Raw genomic sequence first — 14,595 nt, 5'->3', positions numbered from 1 at the left:
TATCACGCATAATATGCGAGTATATCAAGAGAGAAAGAAGGTTAAATCCAAAAGGTTATTTTATATAAAACTCTATCCCTTTATTTTCTAAAAAAGCCATGTTATTTATTAATCGAATGTATCGAAGTCTATCGAAAAGTCTCGAACAATTGTTTGCCTTTAATCCGCGATGCTGATTGGTTCTGTCGCTGATCATTGAGCCGCCTGCTTCGTAGTGTTGGACAGTTGTGTTTGACAATTGTGTTTTTTAACGTCAAAAGTGGTTATATCAAAAGTGTGGTAAGTAATAATGTAAGTACCCTGCTAAAAACGACCGATTGAAACCAACTAAAAAAAAAGAATCGGTTTCAGTCTGGAATCTTGATCTGGAAATTCCGTATTCGTGCCGATTGAAATCATTAAAACCAACAAAAACCAATCAGTGATATAGGAAACGATTTTAGTTGATTTCTATTGTTTTGAATTTGGTACAATTAATTGGTTCTAATCGTTTTCAATTGTTTAAATTGTTTCTTATCCGGAAATTCCGAATCAAGATTCCAGATTTAAACCGATTTATTAATCGTATTTAATCGGTGATTACATTCTATAATCGTCTTTAATCGGTTTTAATTGTTTTATTTCATAATTCATCCTGTTTATAAACACTTGATCCATTTCAATTAAATCCAATTATTTTACATATTAAAGTTTATTAAAATGAGTTTTAATGTAATCAATTTTAATTGGTTTGGTTTTTTATATTTTTTATTTTCGATATTTTAAAATTTTTTTTATATTAACAATTTATAGAATTTTTTATAAATACTATTATTAAATTTTTTTAAAGAACAAATTATATTAAATACACTTCAACATTTGCTCTTGATTTTTTTGGTATGGATTCATTGTTTGGTTCGTGATCGAGTTATAGCTGTCTAAACTAAGTTAGGGCTGGGGTACTAAACACCTCATGACAAACCTGATTTAAAAATTAAATGTGTCAACGGAAGGGTTAAAGCTGATTTAATTATAATTGTGGTTATTTATTATAAAATCCAAAAAATTTTTTTATACAATATGTATAATACTATAAAAGTGCTATATAATAAAAACTACTATATACTATAATAATGTATAATTGTCATTACAATAAGTTTAATAAATTTTAAAACGTCAAAAAAATATTTTTAAACATAAACACTGATAAAAAACTTTTATTCAGTAACAAATTTAAAGTATTTGTTAAACTTAAAACGTCATCTAAACTATTCTCTCTAAGACTTGATTCAGATGTCCTCAACATCTGAAGCCGATGAATTAGTTGGAGTCCAATCAAAATTGGTATCACTTATTGCATCATCTGTAAGGTTTTTTTAGATTTAGTAACTTAATTCTTTATCGTCAAGATCCAAATGCTCTGAGTCAACAAAAACTGTTTCCATACCTGTCTCATTAGTAGAAGTAGTCTCCTTAGTAGTCTCCTTAGTAGTCTCCTTAGTAGTTTTATTTACTCCTTTTCTAGTATCATATTCATTTGGTTTGTCATTTGTTTCAATTTCCGTTGAGGGTTTTTCAGTCTTATTAGCGGAATGTATTTTATACTGATTAATTTCAGCTTCACAAATTACTTCATTATCAGAATCAGAATGCTTTTCATTCGAGTTTTTTCCATCATCTGATTCAGTTTCCACAAGTTTTCGTGATTTTAATTTTGATGTTTTTCTCTCTGGTCTTTTCATTTCTGCAATTTTTCTTCCCGCAAAAATATCAAATTTCAACATATCTGACAAAAACAATGTTTTTCCTTCTTTATTTGGTTTATAAATATGTTTCATCCAATATATATAATAATCTGGAAATCAAAGCTACATGTTATTTATGACAACTCAAAATTACAAATAAAACTTCTTATTACATTTTTATACCTTCACAAGCACCGTATTTTATTTCGTCCAATTTTGGGCATTTTAATTTACCCAATCTCTTCGTTTCTTTATTTAAGTCACGTAATTTACTTAGTTTCTTATTACTTTCATATCCAGTTTTTGTGCTAGTCGTTAATTCTTCAATACTGAAAACTAGCGTTAATATATTACTAGCACATTGACTGGGTGTTTTTGAATTATTTAGTAAATTACTGTACTGTTTTTCAGTGACCCACTGGTTTCTACCAATGTGTACCTAATATATATATAGAAAATTTATAAATAAGGTCTTTAATAATTTATTAATAAAATGGAGAAAATAATCCCTGGTAGAAAATTTTCTACGCGCCTGTGTATAAGCTATCAGGGCTTTTGTGAAAGACTAGATAAAACTAGACTAGATAAAATTAGATTAAACTTAGCTAGATCTAAACTTTACATGGGTATCTCAATAAAAATAAAAATTTTGTATACGTTAGAAGTTAGACACATCTACCTTGTGATCTAGTTAATTTTCTACCAAGAAAGCGCAAAATTATTTACCCTTCGGAAATCGTCTGAAGTACGCAAAATTCCAATTGCTGGATAATTCTGAGAGTAATCTAACCGTTCTCTTGAGTTTGAAAGTTGCTCTAACTTAGCTAAAAAAAAACAAAGTATTTTATTTTCAGGTATTATGTATTTCTTATATTTTTTAAAAAATGTAGTTGCTCTAAATGAATTTTTTAATATTTCTTTAAAAAAAAGTATTTTAAATATTGTAAAATATCGTAAGACGATTTCTACATAAGGTGCCAAGTGCCGTGTGTGCTTCAGACAAGAGAGGACACTCATATCCAGACAGTAAGGGTGAAGTCCCATGTAGCGGATTACGCGGATACGGAACGAGCGGATCGCCAATCACGGATCATTCTGATAGAATTCTTTCAAAGATTGCGTCGAAATGGTCTCGTGATTGGTGATCCGCTTGTTTCGCTTCCGCATAATTCGCTCCATGGGACTTTACCCTAAGAAAGTAAATTGATTACACAAGTATAACAGTAGCTTGGCGCATACACAGCATTTTGGAACCTTATATGTAAAAAGTCCTTAAATGAGAAAGATAAGAAAAAAAGGGGAACACTAATTCATATACATACATACATACATATAAATTTGTTTTAAATAAAAAGTACGAGAAAAAGTATTTACATTCATACTCCTTAGTAGACTCCTTAGTTTTTGAATGAAACTAATTTGCAAACCGTCATTTAATTCACGAAGTTTTTTTATTTCCATTCTTTTTCTTCTATTTGCTTTTTTAGTTCCTTTCTGGAGCTCTTTAATTTTTTGTTTTCATTTATTAATTCATCCCCTTCTGTTCGTAACTTAGAATTTTCTTTTATTAATTTTTCGAAAGCTTCTTTACATTCTGTGAGCGAATGAACCTTACTAATACATGTTATCTATAAAAATAAATAATCTATATAAATTTTTATTTAATAATTTTTATTAAATAATTACATTCTTTTTAAAAACCTTTATTTAATTATTTTATTAAAGGTTTAAAAGTTTAAAAGGTTTAAAAGGTAACGTACTCGCATAGGTATATGCCAACGCAAACACGTACAAAATAACGTTCCTCAAAAAATAAAAAAAATGAGTATTCTATTTTAATATAGTTATCGTATAAGCACACGTATACGCATAGGCCAACGTAAACGAAGACGTACACGCTCAAACACACGCAGATTCCAACGAAGAGAGACAAGGAAACATACACTCACTCCAACCTTCTCACGAATTGAGTTAATTTAAATTAAAAATTAATATTATAATAAATTAATTTAAAAGTAAATTGTTTTTATAGAAGAAAAAATACAGGAAAATCCAAGTAAAGAAGAAAATAAGAAAACAGAAGATTTAAATAAATCCCTAAGCGACAGAAAAAAAGATAGTGCGTCCCCAAATATAGAAATCGATGAAATAAAAAGATTAGTTAATAAAATAAAAATGTTTCTAAATAAACACGTTTTTAGAATGGCCCAAAAAAGCACATAGAAACGCCATTTAAAAAGGTGTTTAAAATTTGAAGTTAAAAGTTAGAAAAATTGAGCATAAGTTTGGAAACTATTTTAGTTAATAACAATAAAATAAACTAAAAGATTAATTTACGTTAAAAAAGGTAATTTACAAAAAATACATTTGTTTTGTTAGAAGAAGTTAATCTGGATAAAGCAAGTAAAGAAGAAATAAAAAGATCTGAAGATTTAAACAAATTACAACTTGAAGGTAAAGGAAATAGTGCGACTATTAAAAAAAAGGATTATTTAATAAAATAAAAGTCTCTCATTTTAAAATAATATTAAAATATATAAAAAAAAAGGTAAAATAATTCCAAAATTTATTACTAAAATGTCAAGTTATTCCGAAAAGAAAAAATTAATTATTTAATACTAAATTTATAAAATATAATCTTAATATAGAGTTGGAGGATGGGATGAATGAGGTATTAATTAGAGCACAAATGGAATATGAAAAAAACGCAGAAGAAAAGAAGATAGTAAACTTCCCTCAACAAAAAAATCTGGAAGCCAAAAAACGCTTCCAAGGAAAACTGATCAAAGGAAAATAATAAAAAGAAAAATAAGAAATAATTTTAAATAAAAAGAAACTTCTAATATTATTGTATTTGTGGAGCGTATTAATATAAAAAATAAAGTGAGATTAATGCCCATAGAAGTATGTTGAAGGAAGAGAGTGTGTGCAAGTTTATGAGTGTTTATGTGGGAATAGGTACTTTAAAGAGTTAAAAAAAAAGATAAACAAAATATTAAAAAAAAAGGTTAGATATTGATAGTCAAGATATTGAGAAGGAGAGCACGAAAATTTAAAAAACATAAAGAAAAGAAAATGAATTTCTGAAGAAATTGCTTACCAAGAGGCAGAAATTTACTGTTAATTTAAAGTTTGAATCGGGAAACAACCCCCCCCCCCGATCCCGAAGAAAGAAGCAAGAAGCGCAGAAGGCCGGAGAAGCATACGTGAGGAAATATAGAAGGACGGAAGCAACGAATATTTGCAATACAAGTGAATGATTGAATCCTGGAAATTAAAGCGAAACTAAAATACTATACAAATATAATTGAAATATAAACAAACAAATAAAGAAAAGAAAGGGTTAACAAAAAATGTTTCAATCTAATACGCGAGCGCGCGAAAAACAATAATACAAATGTGCACTAAATCTAAACAAACAAAAAAAAAGACTGAGTCACAGCAACGCGTGGCCGGACACAGCTAGTTAAACAATAAAAATTTATTATTATTAGACAAAGAAACGAAAATGTTTCTTTAATTTCACAAAAATTTTTGCATAAATTTAATTATATGTTTATGTAAAATGTCACAAAAAAGATTAGCTATTACTATAATAATTATATAAGTACTATAACTGCAACAAATATATATGTCCACACGCGGTTTCTGTATAGAATGCGTTACATGCACTATATAAATCTCGGAACGCAGCTAACTTCATATGACCAGGCATTCATTCTGACCGCGTGTGTACAAATTATAAAAAATATATTTTGATCATTTTTACCTTTGGAATAACTTTAGATCTGCTCAGCTTTTGGGACTCATTATCACACTTCTCCTTTTCGTTTCTCGTGTTTGTTTCTTCGGTTAGTGCTTTGACTAGATTGTCATCTTGCATGAATTTATTTTTTGTTTGTGCTAAATCTTCTGTTACTCTATATTTTTTGGGTGATGGCGGTGTATCAGTAATGTTTGACAAATCTAAATTTTCCTATAAAATATTTAAAACTTAAATTTTGTACAGAAGCTTAACTTTTCTATTATAGCCAAGGAATGAGTAGATTGATCGACAAACTGACACTATTTTATTGTAAATCACAGTCTCATAACATTTTGAACATAGGATTTGGTCTTTCTCAAGTGAATTAATCCATTAGAAAGATAAATTATTCGCAGGACAACAACTGTTCATAAACTCGTGCCAACGAATTCATAAAGGTTGTTGCGTCTCATTGTCAATAACAAACAAATTAATGCATAAAAAATCTTTCTGCCGCCTTTATCCATGCTTAACACTTTTAAATCACGTCTGTAACATCTTTTCAAAATATTTACTGACTTGACTGCTTTGTAATGTAATCATTTATACACTTGTTCGTTATTGACAGTATGAGACACAACTTTTATGAATTTGTTGGCACGAGTTTGTAAACAGTCGTTATCCTGCGAATAATTTATCTTGATAATGGATTAATTCACTTTAGAAGGATCAAATTCTATGGTCGAAATGTTGTAAGACTGTGATTCACAACACAAATAGTTTGTTGACTATTCATTTACTTATTCCTCGGCTATAATTACTAAGTTATCTCTTTTTTTGTTTTCTATTTATTATAGTTATACAATACTATATGAATTCACTCATTTACCTTATCTTTTAATGTAACTGCGTTCATTGGCAATAAATCACTCTTAAAGTTTGATAATTTATTACAGACTAGTTCCTCTTGTTCTTTTAATTGACAATTCATCTATTGATGAAAAATATATAATAAATAATTTATACAATATTTTTAAACAGAAACTAACAGAAAATTTGTGATATATAGGACACGACTAACCTGAAAAGTTTTTGAATGCTTTAACTGTTTTTTTGGGGACTCATTACCACACTTCTCCTTTTCGTTTCTCGTGTTTGTTTCTTTGGTTAGTGCTTTGACTAGATTGTCATCTTGCATGAATTTATTTTTTGTTTGTGCTAAATCTTCTGTTACTCTATATTTTTTGGGTGATGGCGGTGTATCAGTAATGTTTGACAAATCTAAATTTTCCTATAAAATATTTAAAACTTAAATTTTGTACAGAAGCTTAACTTTTCTATTATAACCAAGGAATGAGTAGATTGATCGACAAACTGACACTATTTTATTGTAAATCACAGTCTCATAACATTTTGAACATAGGATTTGGTCTTTCTCAAGTGAATTAATCTATTACAAAGATAAATTATTCGCAGGACAACAACTGTTCATAAACTCGTGCCAACGAATTCATAATGGTTGTTGCGTCTCATTGTCAATAACAAACAAATCAATGCATAAAAAATCTTTCTGCCGCCTTTATCCATGCTTGACACTTTTAAATCACGTCTGTAACATCTTTTCAAAATATATACTGATTTGACTGCTTTGTAATGTAATTATTTATACACTTGTTCGTTATTGACAGTATGAGACACAACTTTTATGAATTTGTTGGCACGAGCTTGTAAACAGTCGTTATCCTGCGAATAATTTATTTTGATAATGGATTAATTCACTTTAGAAGGATCAAATTCTGTGGTCGAAATGTTGTAAGACTGTGATTTACAACACAAATAGTTTGTTGACTATTCATTTACTTATTCCTTGGCTATAATTACTAAGTTATCTCATTTTTTGTTTTCTATTTATTATAGTTATACTATATGAATTCACTCATTTACCTTATCTTTTAATGTAACGTTTATTGGCAATAAATCACTCTTAAACTTTGATAATTTATTACAGACTAGTTCCTCTTGTTCTTTTAACTGACGATTCATCTATTGATGAAAAATATATAATAAATAATTTGTACAATATTTTTAAACAGAAATCTAACAGAAAATTTGTGATATATAGGACACGACTAACTTGAAAAGTTTTTGAACGCTTTAACTGTTTTTTTCCCTCGTTGTCAGATTTATCCGAAGCTGTCACAAGCAAATACGATGGTGAAGCACGAACACTTTTTGTTCTAATTATTTCTTTAAGTTCTTCATTTGAATCTAATATATAACACAAGCAACATGTATATATAAAAACAAAGAACAAAACCAGGCAAAGGCTATGGCTGCGTTCCGTTTCACGCATAATGCGCATAATGCATTGTTCATCTTTGTTGTTTATCTGATGTTAAATAAAGATGAAAGACGCATTATGCGCATTATGCGTGAAACGGAACGTGCAGCCTATTACGTTCCGTTTCACGCATGATACGCATGATATATTGTTCATCTTTGTTGTTTATCTAACGTACGATAAACGAGGATGAACGATGCATCATACGCATCATGCGTGAAACGGAACGTAACCAAAATCGAATAAAAGTTGTAATATTTATTATATATATACCTGATAGTAACAAAATCGTTGCTACATACGGTTCTTCGCCTACTGTTTCTTCCACTTGATACTTTAAAATTTTCTTGTGTGACTCTGGTTTAAAATTCTTGATGCAAGATGTGGGAATAATTTTTTTTTTGTCTTTATTTTTCCCAGATAACAATTTTATATAAGCGTACATTTTTATCTAAACAAAGAAATAATTTTTATCTAAATGTTTCTACTAAATACAAGTACAAAAGCGTCACCACACGTGTTTATAATCGTGTACCTTGCAAATATGTGAATACTGCGTATTAAGGCTATTCTACAATTGCGTAAGCGTAAGGTTGTAGGAGTAGGAGTAGTAGTAGTCATAAATGTTTTACAACGGATCAATCTACAATAGAGTAAAGATACGTTGTAAACTTGATTACAGCAACCGATCAGAGTGCAGTAAATTATGGCGGTGTGCGGCATGATGACGTGAACAGCACTCTGATTGGTTGGCTCTTACGTTCACATCTGTTGTAGTCGTGAAAGATGAAATTCAACCATCTTCCACAACACGCTCTACAACCGGAAGTACCGCTTTACAACGACGCCTTACACACTCTTACAACCACTTACGATCACGCTTACGCAATTGTAGAATAGCCTTTACGTGTCCCGGCCGCCACTCGATCCTTTCTGCAAATGTTCACTATCATGGCCGCGGCCACGAGCACATCACGTGATCATAGAGCATGCGTATGGGACTACAGAGCGTGCGCATAGTGTTCCGTCGCTTTTTCGGTATGACAGATTTCTTAACCTTAATTCGTCAACTTTAATAACGATTAGTATCTCGATCGCTTTTCTGATGCACGCTTATTCTTGTCAGATTTATTCGTTTTAAGCAAAATCGCGTCAAATACGCATAATTACATCGATATTTGAGGTGCGGGATCTAAATGAAACAATTACTTTTTTATAAATATATGTGAAAGTGAGCCTGATTGAAAAAGTAAAGTATATATTATATATTATACATTATCGGGTAAGTATATTTTAATAAAATCAACCCATATTTTTTGTAATTAAAGTAAAATAATAAAGTGTATAACATAAAATTTTAAGTGCATAATGTATTATGTACACATAATAATTACATTTTATAATTCTTTTTATATAAAAAATATATTATAACTAATAATTAATACATAATTAATACTCCAGCTATATTTTGATTAAAAGAAATAAAAATAAAATAACTATATATGTACATAATTTGAATTTTATTATTGCTAAATATGTTTTCAGATAATGAGTGATTCGTCATCATGTGATTCTAATTCTGATAATGATATAAATAATGCAGTTCCCAAAAAAGTAAAACGACGTTACAAAACAGGATTGTATAAAGATTATGAGACTCACTTCAGAGATAATTTATCTTGGGTTACTAGATCAAAGTGGGATTCTTTTACGAGTTATGAACATCAATTAGCTTTTGTGCCAGGTAAAAAATATTCTAATATATATGTCAAAATAATGTAACATTAAAATATTGAACCGTCGACATTATTGTAAAAAAAACAGTTTAATATGGAGAGTAATGTATAAAATAAGTAATTTTTATTACTAATTTTTTTAGAAAGCAGTAATTTTTCTAACTTGAATAATGAGCAGAACCGTGATTGTTGTATTAGAAGTGAGAATAATTGTGACATGAGAATGAATAATAATGAAGCTAGTAGTAATAATTCCACAGCGATTCGCTCTCCAGAATATAAACCTGACTTAAATATTGAAGGTATGTACACGCTGTGGCCCTGATTTACAGTTTTTAAAATAAAGAATTTATATTTCGCACAGTTTGAAGTAGAAATCCTGTAACTTAGATTTTTCAAAGATTTGTAAAATGAAAAGTTTATTATATCTACTTTATTTAAAAAATCTTCTAACCTATAGAAACTTTATTTTCATTATCGAGGCATCCACGTAGATCTAATATTATATATAGCTAGTTTAACCAATTAAGTTCTACCCTAGTCTATATAGTATTATCTAATAATGTAGTCTTCCACAAAGACATTCCAATAGTTTCTATGGACGCCTATTTTCTACTAGTAAGGTACTCATTTCGATTATTGTCAGAATCAATAATGTATAATCAAGGCATTTATTGCGTTATAGATACATTTGAGTATAATGAAATTATTCATATAAACAATGAAGACGAGGACAAAGAAAATGAAGATGCCAGCAGTGTAGAAGACAATAGTGAAGATGATGACAAACATATGAGTGAGAGTAGTTCAAATGGCTATGATTCTGATAACAATGAATTTGATAGTGATGATTATGATGCGAATATCAGTGACGACGAGACTAATGGGTCATTTGATGATAATACTATAATGTTTGAGAAAACTAATTTAACTATTCGTGACATAATGACTTTGATAATGGGATTCTCAATTCGATTTAGACTGTCAGATTTAGGAAGACAAAAACTGATTGAGTTAATAAAATTAATTGCAGGACCCGAGTTCAAAGATATAAATATTTCAAAGTATAGATTACAACAAAGATTTGACCCACCAGACGATAAAATAAATTATCATTATTATTGTAATTCTTGCAACAAAGAAATTTTATATTCAATATCAAAATTAAATTTTAAGAATTATATAAAAACATGTTCAAAATGTGATACAAATAATAAAATAACGTTAAAATCTACAAACTATTTTACGTCTATTAATTTAACATATCAGTTAAAAATGTTATTTGAATCTCCCTACATTAAACAAGAAATTTTTAATTTTATTAACTCAGTGACAGTAAATCAGTGTAACGTTGATAGCACAAAGATTATGAGAGATGTTAATGACAGTAAATTATACAACAAAATTAACAATAGAAATACCTGTTACTTAACTTATAATATAAGTACCGATGGTGCACCACTGACAAACAGTGGAAAACGAGGCTTTTATCCACTTTCAGTACAACCAAATTTTGTATCACCTATCAGTAGATTTAAACAAATTCTACTATGTGGAATACTAACTTGTACAAAAGAACCTACAAGTGACATAGCTCAATTATTTTTTTCTACCTTTATCGATGAAGCAAAATTATTGTATGAAAATGGTATCGAAGTAACTAATTTAAAAAATGAATCGATTATTGTAAAATTTTGTCCATTAGCTTACTGTGTAGACTCTGTATGTCGACCAATCTTGCAAAATAGAATGCAATTTAATGGGTATTATGGTTGTAGCTGGTGTTACCATCCAGGATGTTATGTTAAAGAAGTTTCAGGTATTAGATATCCTTTACGAGATATCGATCCCGAATTAAGATCTCATGAAAGTCATTTAAAGGATATAAAAACTGTTACTTTATCAAATAAACGTCAAGAGAGAGGAGTAAAAGGAAATACTGCTTTAATTCAAATTCCATGTATAGATATCGTGTGGTCCTTTTCTTTTGACTATTTACATACTATCCTTTTTGGTATTGAGCAGCAGTTATACAATAAGTGGACATGCCCAAAATCACAATCAATGTTTAAATTACGTAATGCGGATGTCAAAGCTATTGAAAAACGTCTGTTATCTATTACACCTACCCAGGATATACATCGACTTCCACGATCACGAAAAGAAAAGTTAAAAGGTGCTGAAGTGAAAACATGGATATTAGTCTACAGTCTACCATGTTTGGAAGATATCCTTCATGATACAGCTCTTAAACATTATTCATTACTCGTCAGAATTTTGTACACTTTATTAAAAACAACAATCACCGAAGAAGAATTAGTACAATGCGAATATGACGCCCTAAAGTTTGTTGGTTATTATCAGGTTTATTACGGAGTTGAAAGTATGACATTTAATGTTCATATTTTATTGCATGTTGTACAATCAGTTAGGCAAACTGGTCCTCTTTGGAACAATTCGACTTTTCCGTTTGAAGGAAATATTTTTCAATTAAAGCAATTGATAAATGGTCCTAACAAGATGGATCAGCAAATAGCGAGGAAACACTTACAACAATTACATTTCAAAACAGGAAATGTTAATTACTCGTCAAATATTATTAAAAATTATTGTACTGATATATTTAGGCATAAAAATTTGTCAACTTATTTTTATTGTGGTGAAGATGTTGTTTTTACGGGAGCAAGCTACTCCAAGAAAATTGATGGACAATATTGCCGTGTATTTAAAAAATGTATTTATAACGGTAAAGTTTTCCATAGTATAAAATATACAAAAGTAAAACGTACTAATGATACAATGATACAATTAAAATCAGGACATTTTGGTCGGATAATAGATATTATAGAAAAAGAAAACAAATGCTATCTTGCACTTTCAAAAATTGTTACATTTTCAGAAGATCCTTTTATTGTAACGCACATAAAAAAAATTAGAACCGAAGATTTTCAAAATTATAAAATTGTTCCTATTACAGATGTACTTTCAAAAATAATTTCTGTAAACATTAATAATCTTGAATTTTTATGCAAATTACCAAATACTTTTGAAATACAATGATATGTTTCCCAAAACTGTTTAAAATATGTTTAACTGTACAATATGTAATATTAAATGTTAATTACATTATGAAATATGTATAAATAATGTATATTATACATAAAATATACAATATTGTAATTATTATGTAACATTATTACACATGATTATTGTATTTATTTATAAAATAAAGTTTTCTTTTTATATTTTTTGTTCATTAGTCTCTTATACGTATATTTTACAATAATGTAAGAAGTGAGACCTAAAATGTTTTAATCTACCGCGGTGGCATCTGAGAGACCCACTTGATATTAAAATATTTATAATTTTCTGTAATTATATTATGTTTTAAAGCTTCTAAACTTAATGTAAATTTAAAAAAATATTCTAACGTTTATAATCTACAAATTTTTATCCAAAACTATTTACTCGTTTAATAAATATAAATAATTTTATTATTAAACCCAAGAAGAACCTGGTTATGCAAATTTTCAAAAAATAATTTTTTGCTTTAAAAAGTAGCTTTTCTTCCAGATTTATGTATTTTATGAACATTAGATACATTACATTACTGAATATGTTATTTGTATGTACTGAATATATATACTGAATATTTTATTTGCTAATTATTATAATAAAATTATTTTTTCTTATACCACTGACGTAGCTATAATGGTTTCACATAACGTTTATTAAATCATCATTTTTATAAGCTTGATAAATACATTACTTTAAAATAAAGACTGACAAAATCTTGTCGTGAGTGTTATATCTTGCACTAAAATTCTATACTATCTTACAATAAAAATAATAATTTCTTTGAAAATTTTATGAAAAAAGAATGTTATCAAATAGAATATATATTTAAAATATGTTAAAAAGTAAAAGCATTTATATTACTTTTTAACTTATAAAAACTTATAAATGTATTTTAAGTCTTTATTATTTCTATTTTTTCTGATTTTCTATTACGTAGTACAAAATATATATTAATGTTTTCTTAATCTACAAATTTTTATTAAAAAAGTTTATGAGTAATTCAATAATTTTATTTAAATTATAATTTTAAAGAAACATAAAGTTTATTAAACTACTAACAGCATCTAAATAAAGGTAACATAAAAATACAATTTTAATGGAGGTAGAATTGTACAATTGAAACAAATAGCGTTAGATTAAAATTAAATTGTAAAAACCACATTCAATCCAATTCAAAATTGTAAAAATAGTAAATATTTCTAACAATTAAAACCGACAGCGTCTGATTGAAGTTATTTCGAAAATACCGTATTTAATCCAATTAAAATTTAAGCACAATTTAACAAACAAAACCGATAGTGTCCGGTTAAACTACATTCGGAAATACCCCATTCAATCCAATTCAAAATTTTGGAATTATGTGTACAATCCAAACCAATATCACTCGATTGAAGTCAATTCGGAAATGTCATACTCAATCCAAGTCAAGATTGTGCATATAATTTAAAAAATAAAACCGATAGTGGCCGATTGAACTAAATTCGGAAATATCACATTCAGTCCAATTCAGAAGGCTGAAAATACTTGTTTAGTCAAAACCAATAGCGCCCAGTTGAAATCAATTCGGAAATACCAGATTCAATCCAAGTCAAGACTGTGCATATAATCTAAAAATCAAAACCCATAGCGCCCGATTGAACTAAATTCGGAAATATCACATTCAGTCCAATTCAAAATGTTGAAAATACTTGTCCAGTCAAAACCAATAGCGCCCAGTTGAAGTCAATTCGGAAAGACCATATTCAATGCAATTCAGGATCAACTCAACAATTTAATCCAATAACACCCGATTAAAATTAATCCGGAAGTACCATATAGAATCCAATCCCAATTCACTTGATATTGAAACCGATTGAAGTTCAATCGGGCGTCCGATTTAACCAACTAAATCCGCATTGATAACGAGTGAAATTTACGAATTTAAATGCGGTACTAATTGGTTTTAATTGGTCGTTTTTAGCAGGGTAATAA

At 28.5% G+C, this 14,595-nt stretch overlaps 3 protein-coding genes across 3 annotated transcripts; 1 reads left to right on the top strand and 2 right to left on the bottom strand.

Annotated features, from left to right (window-relative positions):
- Nucleotides 1-1,178: 1,178 nt before the first annotated feature.
- LOC118648623 lies at nt 1,179-3,180 on the bottom strand. Its single transcript, XM_036294952.1, has 5 exons — nt 3,099-3,180; nt 2,451-2,548; nt 1,908-2,163; nt 1,427-1,834; nt 1,179-1,342 (listed from the first exon to the last, which is right to left on the bottom strand). Exons 4-5 carry the CDS (start codon nt 1,815-1,817, stop codon nt 1,269-1,271), a joined length of 465 nt encoding a protein of 154 aa, XP_036150845.1. The 5' UTR covers nt 1,818-1,834; nt 1,908-2,163; nt 2,451-2,548; nt 3,099-3,180; the 3' UTR covers nt 1,179-1,268.
- On the bottom strand, nt 3,176-8,752 carry LOC118648624 (early endosome antigen 1-like). Its single transcript, XM_036294953.1, has 8 exons — nt 8,684-8,752; nt 8,084-8,167; nt 7,604-7,737; nt 7,414-7,512; nt 6,551-6,760; nt 6,359-6,460; nt 5,494-5,700; nt 3,176-3,352 (listed from the first exon to the last, which is right to left on the bottom strand). Exons 4-8 carry the CDS (start codon nt 7,510-7,512, stop codon nt 3,176-3,178), a joined length of 795 nt encoding a protein of 264 aa, XP_036150846.1. The 5' UTR covers nt 7,604-7,737; nt 8,084-8,167; nt 8,684-8,752.
- On the top strand, nt 8,752-12,742 carry LOC118648622. The gene is made up of 4 exons (XM_036294951.1): nt 8,752-9,092; nt 9,356-9,554; nt 9,690-9,848; nt 10,232-12,742. The coding sequence occupies exons 2-4, from the start codon at nt 9,359-9,361 to the stop codon at nt 12,604-12,606; spliced, it is 2,730 nt and encodes a 909-aa protein (XP_036150844.1). The 5' UTR covers nt 8,752-9,092; nt 9,356-9,358; the 3' UTR covers nt 12,607-12,742.
- The last annotated feature ends 1,853 nt before the right edge of the window (nt 12,743-14,595 follow it).

The sequence above is a fragment of the Monomorium pharaonis genome, unplaced genomic scaffold (assembly GCF_013373865.1).
Source record: "Monomorium pharaonis isolate MP-MQ-018 unplaced genomic scaffold, ASM1337386v2 scaffold_55, whole genome shotgun sequence".
Classification (NCBI taxonomy): Eukaryota; Metazoa; Arthropoda; class Insecta; order Hymenoptera; family Formicidae; genus Monomorium; species Monomorium pharaonis.
The sequence above is the reverse complement of the archived record's forward strand: the minus strand, read 5'-3'. Positions and strand labels throughout refer to the sequence as shown.